The sequence below is a fragment of the Silurus meridionalis genome, chromosome 26 (assembly GCF_014805685.1).
Source record: "Silurus meridionalis isolate SWU-2019-XX chromosome 26, ASM1480568v1, whole genome shotgun sequence".
Classification (NCBI taxonomy): domain Eukaryota; kingdom Metazoa; phylum Chordata; class Actinopteri; order Siluriformes; family Siluridae; genus Silurus; species Silurus meridionalis.
In genome coordinates, this window is record NC_060909.1 from 17,719,340 (window position 1) to 17,733,490 (window position 14,151).

The following is a 14,151-nucleotide window of genomic DNA, read 5'->3' on the forward strand; positions in this document are numbered from 1 at the left end:
AGCCAATAGGCAAGCCGTGACGTCATAGACAGGCGACGTCGCGTAAACCAGGAAGCTACAAGATGGCTGTGCGGTGGTAGCGACATTAGCTTCTGCTAGTTCAGGTAAGCGCTTTGAGTGTGTTATCTGTGCAGTCATGAGCTTATATGCAGGCAAAATTCTGTCTGCGTGTCTCCTGCTTGCCCCGATTCATTTCGGGGGGGGTGACACGCAGCCGATGTGTTGTTTGCTTAGCTTAGGAGCGTGCTTAGTCGGCTCTCGAGGGTATCGGTTGTTAGCATTTTAGCCGTGCGGCTATGCGCTCCCGGCTGCGAGGCGAGCTCCCGTTCCCCGGGGATTACGCTCGTTTGGCGGTTCATTCTCCGGTGCGTGTGACGCGGTGCTCCGTATTCTTCCTCCGAGGTGGGAGAATTTCAGAGAGCGCTCTCCGAGGTGAGCGCTCTTCCTCGCGGCTTTGGCTCTCGATGGTATCGGCTGTTAGCATTTTAGCCGTGTGGCTATGCGCTCCCGGCTGCTAGCCGAGCTCCCGTTCCCCGGGGAGAGCGCTCGTTTGGTGACGGTTCTTCCCCCGGTGCGTTCGCGGTGCTCCGTATTCTTCCTCCGAGGTGGGAGAATTTCAGAGAGCGCTCTCCGAGGTGAGCGCTCTTCCTCGCGGCTTTGGCTCTCGATGGTATCGGCTGTTAGCTTTAGCCGTGTGGCTATGCGCTCCCGGCTGCTAGCCGAGCTCCCGTTCCCCGGGGAGAGCGCTCGTTTGGTATCGGTTCTTTTCCCGGTGTGTGTGACGCGGTGCTCTGTATTTCTTCCTCCGAGGTGGATGAAATTTCGGGATATTAGGGGAAGCATGCCTGGCGGCTGCTTCTTCTCCCGGTGCGGGCGGCGCAGCATTACATAACTGACCTGTAGTTTCACCTGCAGTCTCAGTCCATACAATTTCCACTGGTACAAGAATGGCCAAAAGTTAAAAACTACAAATGACAACTTCATTGTCCTCGACTCGACTAGTCTACATGATGAAGGCAGCTACTCCTGTAGGGCGTATGAGAGTGAACGTCGCTCTCCTCCAGTGTGTAAGTGTCAGAGTAAATCTGTCCAGATTCCTCCCTCTCAAGTTTCCAATAAAATTTACAAGACACTTAATTTTTGAAATAAAATTTAATATCTTCATACCACATTTATAAACAGGACAGGATGATAATTATGGGATGCCAGGCTTCAGAAGAAGATCCTCCCACAGTTATTACCTCTCTATATGTTTCAGGTGTAATGAGTAAGGCGTGTTGGTGTGTGACTTACACTCCTGATCATGTGTGTGCTCTGAAAGTTGATCTCTCCTGCTCTTATACGCACCCTGCAGAAAACACAGTGAGAACATCAGTGTGGTTCATTAAACAGAAGGCTGAAGATGAGCCTGTGGATGTGAGAGAGGATGAGGAGTATCAGGGCCGAGTGCAGGACACACAGAACTCTCAGAATAACTGTAGTCTGAGAATCACTAACCTGAGAGAGACAGATGCTCAAACATACAGATTCAGATTCTACACTGATGGATGTGATTACACTGGAGAACCTGGAGTCGCTCTGTCTGTTACAGGTGATGTACAGTTATACAAGTATATATTTACTAAATAAAGTGAATAGAGAGCAAAGTAATTACTCACATACTTTCTATAATTTGCAGATCTGAAGGTTACAGTATCAGACTGTACTGATCAGGACATGGAGCTGAGCTGTAACACCACCTGCGCTCTGTCTAACAATCCCACTTACATCTGGTACAAGAACGGACAGCGGGTGAATGAGTGTAAATCTGCCTCCTGCTCTGTAGCTGCAGTCAGTGGTGAGGTCAGTTACAGCTGTGCTGTTGAAGGCCACAACATTCTCCAATCTCCTCCAGTGTGTGAGTGTGGATTTAACTTTTCTCAAACACAGTATTTTTATATAACAAATGCTGATCCTGAACCAACACCAGCTGATTCAGTTGTTGTATTTCTGACCAGATTCCCCTAAAAACACCAGAGCAGTGGTTCATCCATCTGGAAACATAGTGGAGGGGGATTTAGTGACTCTGAGCTGTAGCAGTGATGCAGACCCTCCTGTTCACACCTACTCCTGGTTTAAGCAGAGAGAATCTACAGACACACTGCTGACAACAAGCCAGAATTACAGCATCAGCAACATCAACACCAATCACAATGAAACGTACTACTGCACTGCTCACAACCAGCTGGGACGTCACAACTCTACACCAGTACACCTGAATTTGTTACGTAAGTGTTATGTGTACTGTAGCTTCACCCTGAAGCTGAAAGATTATTTTCATATGTCAGCATACAGCAGGGAAAATAAGTATTTGACACATCAGCATTTTTATCAGTAAGGGGATTTCTAAGTGGGCTATTGACACAAAATTTCCACCAGATGTAGCCATCAAGCCAAATATTGAATTCATACAAAGAAATCACAACATTTAAGTATACAAGTTGAGTCATAATAAATAAAGTGAAATAGGGAATAAGTATTGAACACATGAAGATAACAAGGTGCAAAATGGCATAGAAAGCCAGGAGATCACCTGAAATCTGTCAGTATTGAGAGAGAAACCCTGCCCCCTATCAGTACTAATTGATATCAGCTGCTTTAGTCCTAATTGATGGCCTATAAAGGCTTCTCATTACCCAGGAGGCACACAGGAAATACTTCATGATGGGTAAAAGCAAAGAACTCTCTCAAGATCGTCGTAATCTTATCGTTGAAAAGCATTTTGATGGGAATGGTTATTGGTGCATTTGCCAAGAGCAAAGAACCACTTGGGCAGAACTTGAGGAAGACCTTGCATCAGCAGGTACTGGTGTTTTGAAGAAAACTATAAGCAATGCACTGAACCGCCATGGCATGAATGCACGCTCACCACGCAAGACTCCATTGCTGAACAAAAAGCATGTTGAGGTTCGGTTAAAATTTGCGAAAGAGCATTTGGAGAAGCCTGTGGATTATTGGGAGACTATAGTATGGTCAGATGAAAGCAAAATTGAACTTTTTGGCAATCATTCTACACACCATGTTTGGAGAAGAAATGGCACTGCCCACCACCCCAAGAACACCATACCAACAGTTAAGTTTGGGGGTGGAAGCATCATGGTTTGGGGCTGCTTTTCAGCAAGGGGTACTGGCAGACTTCATATTATTGAAGGCAGGATGAATGGAGAAATGTACCGGGACATTCTGGATAAAAATCTGCTGCCATCTACCAGAAAGCTGAAAATGAAAAGAGGGTGGACATTTCAGTAAGATAATGATACCAAACACAAGGCCAAGGAAACAATGAAGTTTCAAAGAAAGAAAATCAAGTTGGATGAATAGCCCAGTCAATCACCTGACCTAAATCCTATAGAAAATCTATGGACAGAACTAAAGATCGAAGTTCATAGAAGAGGCCCAAGGAACCTTCAAGATTTAAAGACCATTTATGTAGAAGAATGGGCCAGAATAACTCCTGAGCAATGCAGACGACTGGGCTCTCCATACAAGAGGCGTCTAGAAGCTGTAATCACCAACAAAGGCTTTTCTACAAAGTATTAAATAAAGTGTGTTTAATACTTATTCCCTGTGTCATTTCACTTTATTTATTATGACTCAACTTGTATACTTAAATGTTGTGATTTCTTTGTAAGTATTCAATATTTGGCTTGATGGCTACATCTGGTGGAAATTGTGTCAATAACCCACTTAGAAATCCCCTTACTGATAAAATGCTGAGTTGTCAAATACTTATTTTCCCCGCTGTATCTCCAAGTGGTGTATACATGAGTAAAGTTTTACTAGTTGTGTTTACTGAGTAAAAAGTCCACATCCTGGGTGAAATGTATTTACTTAGATTTGATGATTTCATTGCTGCAGTAAATTATATTTGTCTCTGTACCTGTAATAAAAGCTTCTCTTTCCCTCAGGTGATGAGGTGTGGAAGCTCCATGCTGCATGGGGAGCTGCTGTACTCGTTCTTACTCTGCTTCTTCTTATTGCTGTTCTGGTCATTATGTGAGTAACTATTTTATTATATAAATATCTGAATTAAACAAGAACAGATTGAAGAGCTGTGTTTTATGTTATTTGTGTGAATAGGAGGAAGAGAATAGCAAATAGAGACACTGACATTCAGGTACTGAGAGACCCGTGTACTCTATGTCTTTATTTATTATCAAACTCTAGATCCTATAAAGCTGTAAATAAAAAAAAGATTGGAAAATTGTGTTTATTTTTCTCAGAGGGCTCCGGCACCTGAAGGCGACACATACACAACACTGCAGCTCATGGCGATGTCCCCAGATTATGATACTCTGCAAGTATGTACACAGTCTTTGTGTGTGTGTGTGTGTGTGTGTGTGTGTGTGTGTGTGTGTGTGTGTGTGTGTGTGTGTGTTAGCAACACATTCCGTCCACATTCTTTATTCTTCATTCTCTAATCTTTTCCATCTAGAATATTAAAAGCTCTGTCAAGAGCCAACACCGAACCCTGCAGCCACGTCCTTAATTATGACACACTGACGGTAAGTGTACCAGCTTCACCAGACTGAAGTGAATAAAATGTAGTTCCTGAGACTGACACTAGATGGTGCAACTTCTTAAAACTAGTTACTCATGTTTGATACAAGAGCTAGCGGTATTAAATCAGCCCAGACCATTGTCACTGTGACCTCTCCATTACCTGAACAGTACAGATGTTATGTTTTATCTTTCATTTCAAGATAAGATCTTTTAATTGATTTGTACTGTAATTTTTTCTCCTAATTTGCATTTATGTAAACGCAACAATATACATTTTACAGAATGTGACACATAAATATTTTTTACACCTGCAACCAAGTCAAGTCAAGTCAAGTCAAGTGGCTTTTATTGTCATTTTTACTATACACAGTGGTACACAGTACACAGTAAAAACGAAACAACGTTCCTCCGGAACCCTGGTGCTACACTAAACAACAAAACAACATAAAGTGCATCGAGTGCAGCCTGGTGCAAACAGTGCAAACAAAAGAACAGTACAGACAGACAACACAAGACAAGACAAAAGACAAAAAACAAGTATAGCAAGTATAGCAAGTAACCTTGTCCTATGTGAGCAAAGGCTAAAAGTGTGTGCAAAAAAAAATATTTCACTGCAGTGTGTAATGTGATAACGTGTGGTGTTTTTTCAGTGTGTGGCTACTCGTCTCAGTCAGGAAAATATTATTCAAAAATTGACTTTTAGTTCACATCATAAACATCACAGGAAGGATGCAAGAGGTTAAGAATATGAGTTACACAGCATCAAGACATCATATTGTTATTGAAGCATCTCCTTTTTTTTATTGTCTTTTCATATTTTTATATATCAAATACATGCACATACATATATAATGTGTTTAGTGACCTTTTTTTTTGCTCTATATTCTACTGATTTAGCTTTTTCTCCTACTTGTTAATTCACATGCTTGATTTCAGTTCATGTGCACATTGTTTCAGGCAGTTCTGTTCTGTTGATCTCATTTTTATTACTCTATTTTTATCTTTATTTTTGCTAAACATTTTATAGCATTCTTTGCTGTTGTCTGATCCTATATGTTATTTTCATGGGCTGTAAATCTGCACTGAAAAGCTGTTTAATGATGATACCTGATAAGTAAGCAGTTTTATCCTCCTTCAAATAGAAAACTTACAATAAGAATTTCATAAAATGTATGAGTTTACATATCAAGTGCCAGGATTCAGGGGATTTTGTATTTGTAGTTCCCCTTCAGGAACTCGAGCTGCGTCGAAACGCTATGGGAACGCCCCTGCGTGACCACGCTCTGAACCACGTGTGAAATCTAGCCAATAGGCAAGCCGTGACGTCATAGACAGGCGACGTCGCGTAAACCAGGAAGCTACAAGATGGCTGTGCGGTGGTAGCGACATTAGCTTCTGCTAGTTCAGGTAAGCGCTTTGAGTGTGTTATCTGTGCAGTCATGAGCTTATATGCAGGCAAAATTCTGTCTGCGTGTCTCCTGCTTGCCCCGATTCATTTCGGGGGGGGTGACACGCAGCCGATGTGTTGTTTGCTTAGCTTAGGAGCGTGCTTAGTCGGCTCTCGAGGGTATCGGTTGTTAGCATTTTAGCCGTGCGGCTATGCGCTCCCGGCTGCGAGGCGAGCTCCCGTTCCCCGGGGATTACGCTCGTTTGGCGGTTCATTCTCCGGTGCGTGTGACGCGGTGCTCCGTATTCTTCCTCCGAGGTGGGTGAATTTTCGGGGAGCGCTCTCCGAGGTGAGCGCTCTTCCTCGCGGCTTTGGCTCTCGATGGTATCGGCTGTTAGCATTTAGCCGTGTGGCTATGCGCTCCCGGCTGCTAGCCGAGCTCCCGTTCCCCGGGGATTGCGCTCGTTTGGTGACGGTTCTTCCCCCGGTGCGTTCGCGGTGCTCCGTATTCTTCCTCCGAGGTGGGAGAATTTCAGAGAGCGCTCTCCGAGGTGAGCGCTCTCCCTCGAGGCTTTGGCTCTCGATGGTATCGGCTGTTAGCTTTAGCCGTGTGGCTATGCGCTCCCGGCTGCTAGCCGAGCTCCCGTTCCCCGGGGAGAGCGCTCGTTTGGTATCGGTTCTTTTCCCGGTGTGTGTGACGCGGTGCTCTGTATTTCTTCCTCCGAGGTGGATGAAATTTCGGGATATTAGGGAAGCATGCCTGGCGGCTGCTTCTTCTCCCGGTGCGGGCGGCGCAGCATTACATGTCTCTCTCTCCGAGGAGGTTGAGCTGGTGGATGCTGGCGAGCCTGCGGCCTCCTCACAGCCTGTGCTGTATATGGAGCTCCTTGTGGTCGTGGCACGGGCCGGTCCGAGCTGGATTAGCTTGGCCGGTCGTGTGGCGGGAGCAGCGCCAGTGAGCTGGTTGTGCGTTTCCTGCACTGTGTCACAGCCTCAGCGCCTCCCCTAATCTGCGCACCGAGGTGTCTGGGTCCTGGGAGGCCCGTGGACGCGCATGCTTTTCCGATGTTCTTCGCCAGCGCGAATGTTATTGGATCTGCGTGGCGCGGCTACGGACGTTGCCGCTGTGGTGGAGATGCTAGCTAGCTATCTCTCCCGAGTGTTGCGTCTGTGACGGCCATCGGTTTGCCTACGGCGCGCTTGGCTCTGGTGGGTGGCGCTGCGCGGCAGGTCAGGCTACAGGTTGCTTCCACACGATGAGTGTGTTGCAGGCATACCAGGCTGGCCTGCTATGGGGATGATGCGAGCTTCCTTCTGAGCGTCATGGTGTCCCTCCTGGCCTGACCTGGTGACGCTGTGGGTAAGGGTGATTGCTGGCGGGTTCAGGAGGCCGCGGTGGCGTTTCAGTGGTAGTGCCTCGCTGCTCGATGGAGCTGCTCAGCGGCAGCGCTGGTGCGCCCAGGCACAGCGAGATGGCCCGGTGAGAGAGTGTTGCCACCCGACTGCTGGGCGGTCCTAGGGGCCTGGCGACTCTCTAGGCCGAGGAGGGGCTGGACGGCCTGAGGGTCGCGCCTCTGGTGAACGGGCTATGGTGCGTAGGCCTGATGGCTTGCATTTTGGAGGGCGGTGCGCACCTCATGCTACGGTGCTCGTCCCTCCCTGGCACCGCCGGGAGGCCGGTCTGTCGGCCCTGCCACAGGGTGTTCGGGACGCTGCCTCCCTCTAGCGGTTAACTCCTTATTTCCGCCGACAGTTCGTTGCGGATGGGTGTCATCCGCCGCCTCTCAGGGGGCTTCGACGGCCGCAGCACGCTGCTCCTGCCGTTCGGGTTCAGGAGGTCTGTCTGTTGGCCCTGCCACGGGTCGTGTTCAGGGCGCAGCTTCTCCAGCGGTTTGCTCCCCGTGTTCCGCCCGCGTGATCGCTGCGGACAGGGGGGGTTCCGCCACCTCTCAGGTGGTGTGGTCGGCTGCAGAGCAGCGCTCCAGCCGCTCTGAGTGGGTCGGGGGCCAGCCCCGAGGGGTTGGTTCTCCCTGTGGAGACTTTGTCAGTCTTAGGGCTGCCTGGAGTCTCTCGGGGGTCCTGCGTACTGTGAAGAAGGGTTGCGCAATTCGGTTCGCATCTTCTCCTCCCCGGCTCGACGGGGTGTGTCCCGCCCTGGCGGGACCCGTGCAGGCCCTGGTCCTGGAACAGGGAGTGCGCACACTCCTGGGGAAAGGGGCCATCGAGGTGGTTCCCCTCTCAGTTTGCGAGTCAGGCTGCTACGGCCCGTGCTTCGTTGTTCCGAAGAAGGACGGTGGGTTGCGTCCCATTCTGGATCTCTGCTACTTGAACCACTCACTTTTTGGGGCTCGGGTTCAGGTTTCTCGTTTAGAGAGGTCGTGTCTCAGGTCATGTCCAAGGACTGATTTGTCATCGCTAGATCTGGAGGTTGCATGCTCCCATGCAGCCGTCCTTCACCGCGCACGGAGGTTCCTGAGGTTGCTTCGGGGGCTTACCAATATCGGTCCTTCCGTGCGGCCTAGCGCCTCACCCGTGCCTTCACAGAGTGCGTGAACGCAGCACTGACCCGCTGCGGCTTCAGGGCATCCGCGTTCTGTATTATATCAACGATTGGTTGATGGTGGCTCGTTAGACCACCTGGCGGTTTGGCATTGAGGTGCTGTTCCGCCTGCATGAAGGTACTGGGGTTCGGTCTGGGGCGCGGGTTGTGTGTATTTTCCCAGCGGAGGGCCACTTTCTCGGCGTGGTGTGGGACTCGGCCGAGTTGCGGGCACGGTTGTCTCCCGCCCGGTTTGTAGTCATCCTCACTGCAGTCAGGAGGGTAGGGCAGGCCGCCTGGTCACTGTGAGGCAGTTCCAGAGGCTGCTGGGTCTCATGTCGGCAGTGTCCGCATGTGGCCCCTCCAGTGGTGGCTCCGGGCAGTAGGTTCTCCCCTGAGGGAGTCTGTGTCATCACATCAAGGTCTTACGGTGTGCCCACGAGCCTTGGTTGCATGGTAGAACCTTACGTTCTGTCCCGAGGCCCGTTTAGGGACTCCTTGTCGCCGCAACGCTAACGACGGGCGCCCATCACGGGTGGGAGCGGTCATGAGTGGCCACTCCTCTCAGGGTCTGTGGAGCGCCCGCCTCTTGTGGCACATAGGTTGCCGGGAGGTGCTGGCAGTGTTGTTGGAGTTACAACTCTTTCTCCCAGTCCTTAGAGATCGCTATGTGTTGGTCCGCCGGACAATGCTGCGGTGGTCTCGTACATCGTCCACCGGGGACCTCGGTCTCGCCCTTGCGAGCAACGGGCGAGGGGTCTCTTGTGGTCCCGGACGAACTCCTCTCATTTAGAGCCGGTTACATCCCGGACGGTTGGATGCCTGAGCAGGCGCCCTGTCGAGACAGTGGCTGCCGTGGACGGTCTTGGCCGAGGCTACGCCACGCCTTTCCCGATTGCGCTGCTCGGGAGTTCTGGGAAAGTTTTGCGGTAGGGACTCTGTCTCCTCCGGTAGCACCTGGTTGGCGGGCGGAACCCTGGTTCACCCTGCCCGGTGTTGTGGAGCCTGTGGCCCCTGAGGGGACACGGTTTGTAGCGGCTGTTCTCTCTACCGAGGTAGTAGAGGCCCCTCTCCACTCCAGAGCTCCCTCCATGAGGAGGTTGTATGCCGCACGATGGCGTGTGAGCACCATGACTTGGACCCAGATGACTGCCCGGTCGGTTCAGTTCTGGTGTTTTGCAGGTACAGTTTGCCGCAGGGTTAACCCTTCGACCCTGAGGGTTTCCGTGTTCGCTGGGTAGGTCCCATTGGTGACACGTTTCCTCCATGGCGCCCGGAGGCTGTGGCCCGGGACACGACTGGAGTGCCTGTCTGGGACTTGGCAGTTGCCTCGTCCCACCTGGAGTTGCCCCCTGGCATGCCCAGAGTGTTCTTACACGGGGCCAGGTGCTCCCACACGATGTGTCGTGTTACAGGCATTCTGCCCTCCTCTATTATAGCCCCCGACCAGGGGTTACGAGACCCGGCTGTGTCCAGTGCGAGCACTGGGTGCTTATCTCCACAGGACGAGTCCTTGGGGGTGGTTGGTGCAGTTGTTCAGCTGCGAGTCCTGGTCCCCGCCCCGATCGAGGTCAGGGCTCGCCCCGCCGGAGTGTGGCGGCCTCTGCGGCCGGGTGCACATGAGTGTCACTCCGGGACGTCTGTGACGCTGCGGGTTGGTCCACCCCGCTGGCCTTTGTCAGGTTCTATGGCCTCGACCTCAGAGCCACCCCGGGCTCCTCTGTCCTACGTGCTGGTGCCGAGGCCCTCACTCTTTGGCAGGGTCTGGTCAGTGTGGCGTGATTGGACACTCGTTCCCATAGCGTTTCGACGCAGCTCGAGTTCCTGAAGGGGAACGTCTCAAGGTTACGAACGTAACCCTAGTTCCCCGAGGAGCGAGATGCTGCGTCTCCGTGCCACACTCCCTGCATCCCTGCGGCGCTTACCTTCTCTCTTTGCAGAAGCTAATGTCGCTACCACCGCACAGCCATCTTGTAGCTTCCTGGTTTACGCGACGTCGCCTGTCTATGACGTCACGGCTTGCCTATTGGCTAGATTTCACACGTGGTTCAGAGCGTGGTCACGCAGGGGCGTTCCCATAGCGTTTCGGCGCGCCTCGTTCCTCGGGGAACTAGGGTTACGTTCGTAACCTTGAGACGTTCTTTTCTTTTACCTCTAGATGTCGCCTTTGCCCTTTACAAAAGCTCAATTGTCTCCACCAGTTCCCAATCTCCTACAGTCTTTGTAAGGTCCTCCTTTGTGGTAGCTTTTTATTTGCTTCTTAATGTTGTATGGTCTACTGTTCCCCAGCATTGTTTCAAGGTGCCTCTTTTAAAGTTTTTAATATATTTTGCTTTGCTCTGCTTTTTTCTAGAAAAACTCTTCTTGAGTTGTTTAAGATTTTAGGTTTAATATTTTTATTTCTTGTCTTCTTTGTTTATTCTTGTTTTTATTCCTATTTTGTTTATTTGGACTTCATAATAAATACAATATGAAACCTTCCACCTTTTCATTGAGTCGATCTCTGTGATTAGGTTCACATGCCCCTCTGTGGCACATCTTGAGGGGGTTTGACTATAAAGCCTTTTACCCTGGTTTAAGTCCTAACTCTGTCAAACAGGAGATTAAATCATACAAAAGAGTATATGTTTCTTATTTTAATTGTAATACAAGCATGCATTTTAAGTATATAAATTGTCAGTAGATGCATAAACACAATGTTCAGAAATGATTTTAGACAGGTGCAGGAATAGTTAAATGCAGTTCAGTTATAGTTAAATAGGAATAGTTAAATTCCTCTGCATGTTAGCAGCATAAGTATGTGAGCATTCGTGACTGAAATTATATAATTGTGCGCTTGAGGCTTATAGGCTGTTGCTATGTGGTTGCTATGCAAAATCTGTTTGCTGTTCGATATTCAAATGGGTTACAAACATGTTTCTCAATTTTTGTGGACTGTGCAACCTCCAGACTAACAAATGTGCACACTCATGGCACAACTCCCATCTGAGTTGTAAAATAATAGTGTCACTTCAGCATCCTTGTTGTTGTGGAGCGCACAAAAGCACAAGCGCAGTGAAGTGTGGCAGCAAAACCCCACACAGTGAACATGTTTTCTGGTCCTCATACCTGTGTTTGATCCATTTCTCTCATTCTCATGCTCATGCAGTGTCCAGTGACAGACTGAGGTCGTTCTCTTTACCATTGTTGTGCAGAGAGACTATAAACTGAGAGTTAATGTAATCCTGTGAATCTGCCTCAACTTCAAAACCTCTGACTTTGAGATAGGACATGTGCAAATCTTCACTGACCACCCTCATCCTGTACCAACACACTTGCAATTAAAAGAAACAATCTTGTTTTTACCTCAGGGGTGAGAAAAATAGAGTAAGGCTGTTACATTAATTGAACTTGAATGCCTTCCAATAGTGTTAAAATTAAGGAGGAGGCTAAAACACGTTGGTGTGGTTCACACAATGCTGGTGTGAACTCATCATCATATTTCAAGTCTTTACTGGAAGTGTCGTACAGAGACGAGTGCAGTATGAGTGAAAGAGTAACAGGCTGATTTAGGCAGTTATTGTTTATTAAAAGAGTAAGAAAGTTTAATTTTGTTATTCTTAGGATATTTTTGGACTAAATTCAACACCTGGTGGATCTCAGTTTTAGCTTTTTAAAGGTTGATGTCAGCGTATTTTTACAGAATTATGAGAAACTTTACAGCAGCAGCAGCAGCAGCAGCAATCCTCATGTTACTCACAGGTAAACTTTTCATATATTTCAGCTCTTTCTACTGTTTTTCTGTGCTTCTGTGTCACTACTGCATCCTTTCAGAAACGTCTGTGTGTAGAAAAGATCATTTGTAGGGTGCTGTAGAGTAAACATCAGGAGGTACAGTATAGAGCAAGAAATAAAAAGATCACATACGTATGTTAAATCATATGTATATTAGTCATGTATTACTGTACAAACTATAATGTGTTAGTATCCTGCACTGTTCTTTATCTGCATGAGTTTATTTAGTTGAGTTCTAGAGTCTACAAACCCAGAGGAAGTTTCAAAATCCTTGCACAGTATTGTATAATCACTGTATACAGTAGGTTTACTGGTCAGCTCTATCTCGGTTTTGTGTCTTGTCTTGTGTTGTCTGTCTGCACTGTTTGCTCCAGGTTGCACTCGATGCACTTTACGTAGCTTGTGTTGTGTTGTAGCTCTGTGTTGTTTAGTGTAGCACCAGGGTTCCGGAGAAACGTTGTCTCGTTTTTACTGTGTACTGTGTACCACTGTGTATAGTAGAAATGACAATAAAAGCCTCTTGACTTGACTTTAAAATGAGTTCTATTTTTATTGTCATTTTCACAAGTTCTTGTTTCACTCACTCTGTGTGACTGAGAGCAGCAGCAGCACTTAAGACTCTGTTTATACTTCCTGGTCAGTGCACAAGACATTACTTTACTTTCTGCTTCTGCTTTTTCACACACACACTCTCACACACACACACACACACACACACACACACACACACACACACACACACAGAGTTCCTTGCAGAGGTTTTACCAGTGGTGGGCCAACAGGGCCATCAAAGCCTTCTCTGCTTGTCTAAACACTATCAGAAGCACTGACCTACATTTACCTCCTAAATTCTAATATTTGTTCCATGAATTGTATTAATTTATTCCCAACAGTTTATTCTCTTCATTTCGTAGCGTTTCTCTCGGCTGCACTGCTCCAGTACGTGTATGTGGATGTTAGACTTTTTGTCCAATCAGATTTCAGCCTCTATGTGCTGCCATGTCAATCTAATCTGCCCAGAGCCTTCAGAATCAGTACTGCTGACCTTTTACCTTAGAGAATATTAGAAATTGGTCTGTTTCTTTAACCAATCAGATTTCATATTTGCCTCACAGGGCAGCTCGCTGGCCCAGAATAGCATCAGCATTTTTCCATCCTCTGATTGGTTGGTCAGAGAGAAACTGTTACAGCCAAGTTCGACTGGCAAAACACGTGTGTAGCTCTGCACACATTAATACATCTGAGTTAGACTTTTTACGCCTACGGAGGAAGAGAAATTGATTTGATCTCAGACATACTTAATCTTTCAAAGGTGTATGATGTGCAGCATGAAACTGTCATCCACAACCTCACCTTTGTAGCAGAGTTTAGCTGTTCCTTACCCAGTTTTAAGCCCCCTAGACAACTGTTTCTGTTTTAGTTAATGACTGTGTTTCAAACTGTGTAAGTGTTAGAATTGAGAGCCAAAGTGAAGTTTTACTTTCTTAGTCACAAGTTTGTACTTATTCAGTCTTTTTAAATTATAATCATTGTTTTTAATATTATGTCTGATGGTAAGGCTGTGTAAGCTATGGTGTTGCCAGGTGGTTGCTGTGCTAAACAGGTTTGGTTATTGCTAGGTGTTTTCTAAAGGATATCAGTGGTTTGTTAGCATTTAGCTTGTAGGTTGCCATGATATTCCAGGTGCTTTCCATGGTGTTGTTAGCTAGTTGCTATGCTAACCAATTTGGCTACCTCTGTATTCCAGAGGTTGCTGGCATCTTTTTCATTGGATGCCATAATATTATTGGTGGTTGTTATGATGTTATTAGATACATGGTTGCTAATGTATCATTAAATCGTTCTCATGATATTTGAAATATTCCAACCTTAATTCTGAAAATCAAATCAGTTATAGAGACGCCATTTC

The 14,151-nt window shown here is 47.6% G+C and overlaps 1 protein-coding gene across 1 annotated transcript in view; it reads left to right on the top strand.

Annotated features, from left to right (window-relative positions):
* The first annotated feature begins 69 nt into the window (after positions 1-69).
* The window catches only part of LOC124379681 (B-cell receptor CD22-like), a 17,839-nt gene continuing 3,757 nt past the window's right edge, over positions 70-14,151 (top strand). The window contains exons 1-8 of the mRNA XM_046840156.1: positions 70-104; positions 1,355-1,591; positions 1,679-1,897; positions 1,998-2,267; positions 3,948-4,035; positions 4,120-4,156; positions 4,263-4,340; positions 4,475-4,544. Coding sequence (XP_046696112.1) covers positions 1,717-1,897; positions 1,998-2,267; positions 3,948-4,035; positions 4,120-4,156; positions 4,263-4,340; positions 4,475-4,528 — 708 coding nt within the window. The 5' untranslated portion in view covers positions 70-104; positions 1,355-1,591; positions 1,679-1,716 and the 3' untranslated portion in view covers positions 4,529-4,544. The remainder of the gene's footprint in view (positions 105-1,354; positions 1,592-1,678; positions 1,898-1,997; positions 2,268-3,947; positions 4,036-4,119; positions 4,157-4,262; positions 4,341-4,474; positions 4,545-14,151) is intronic.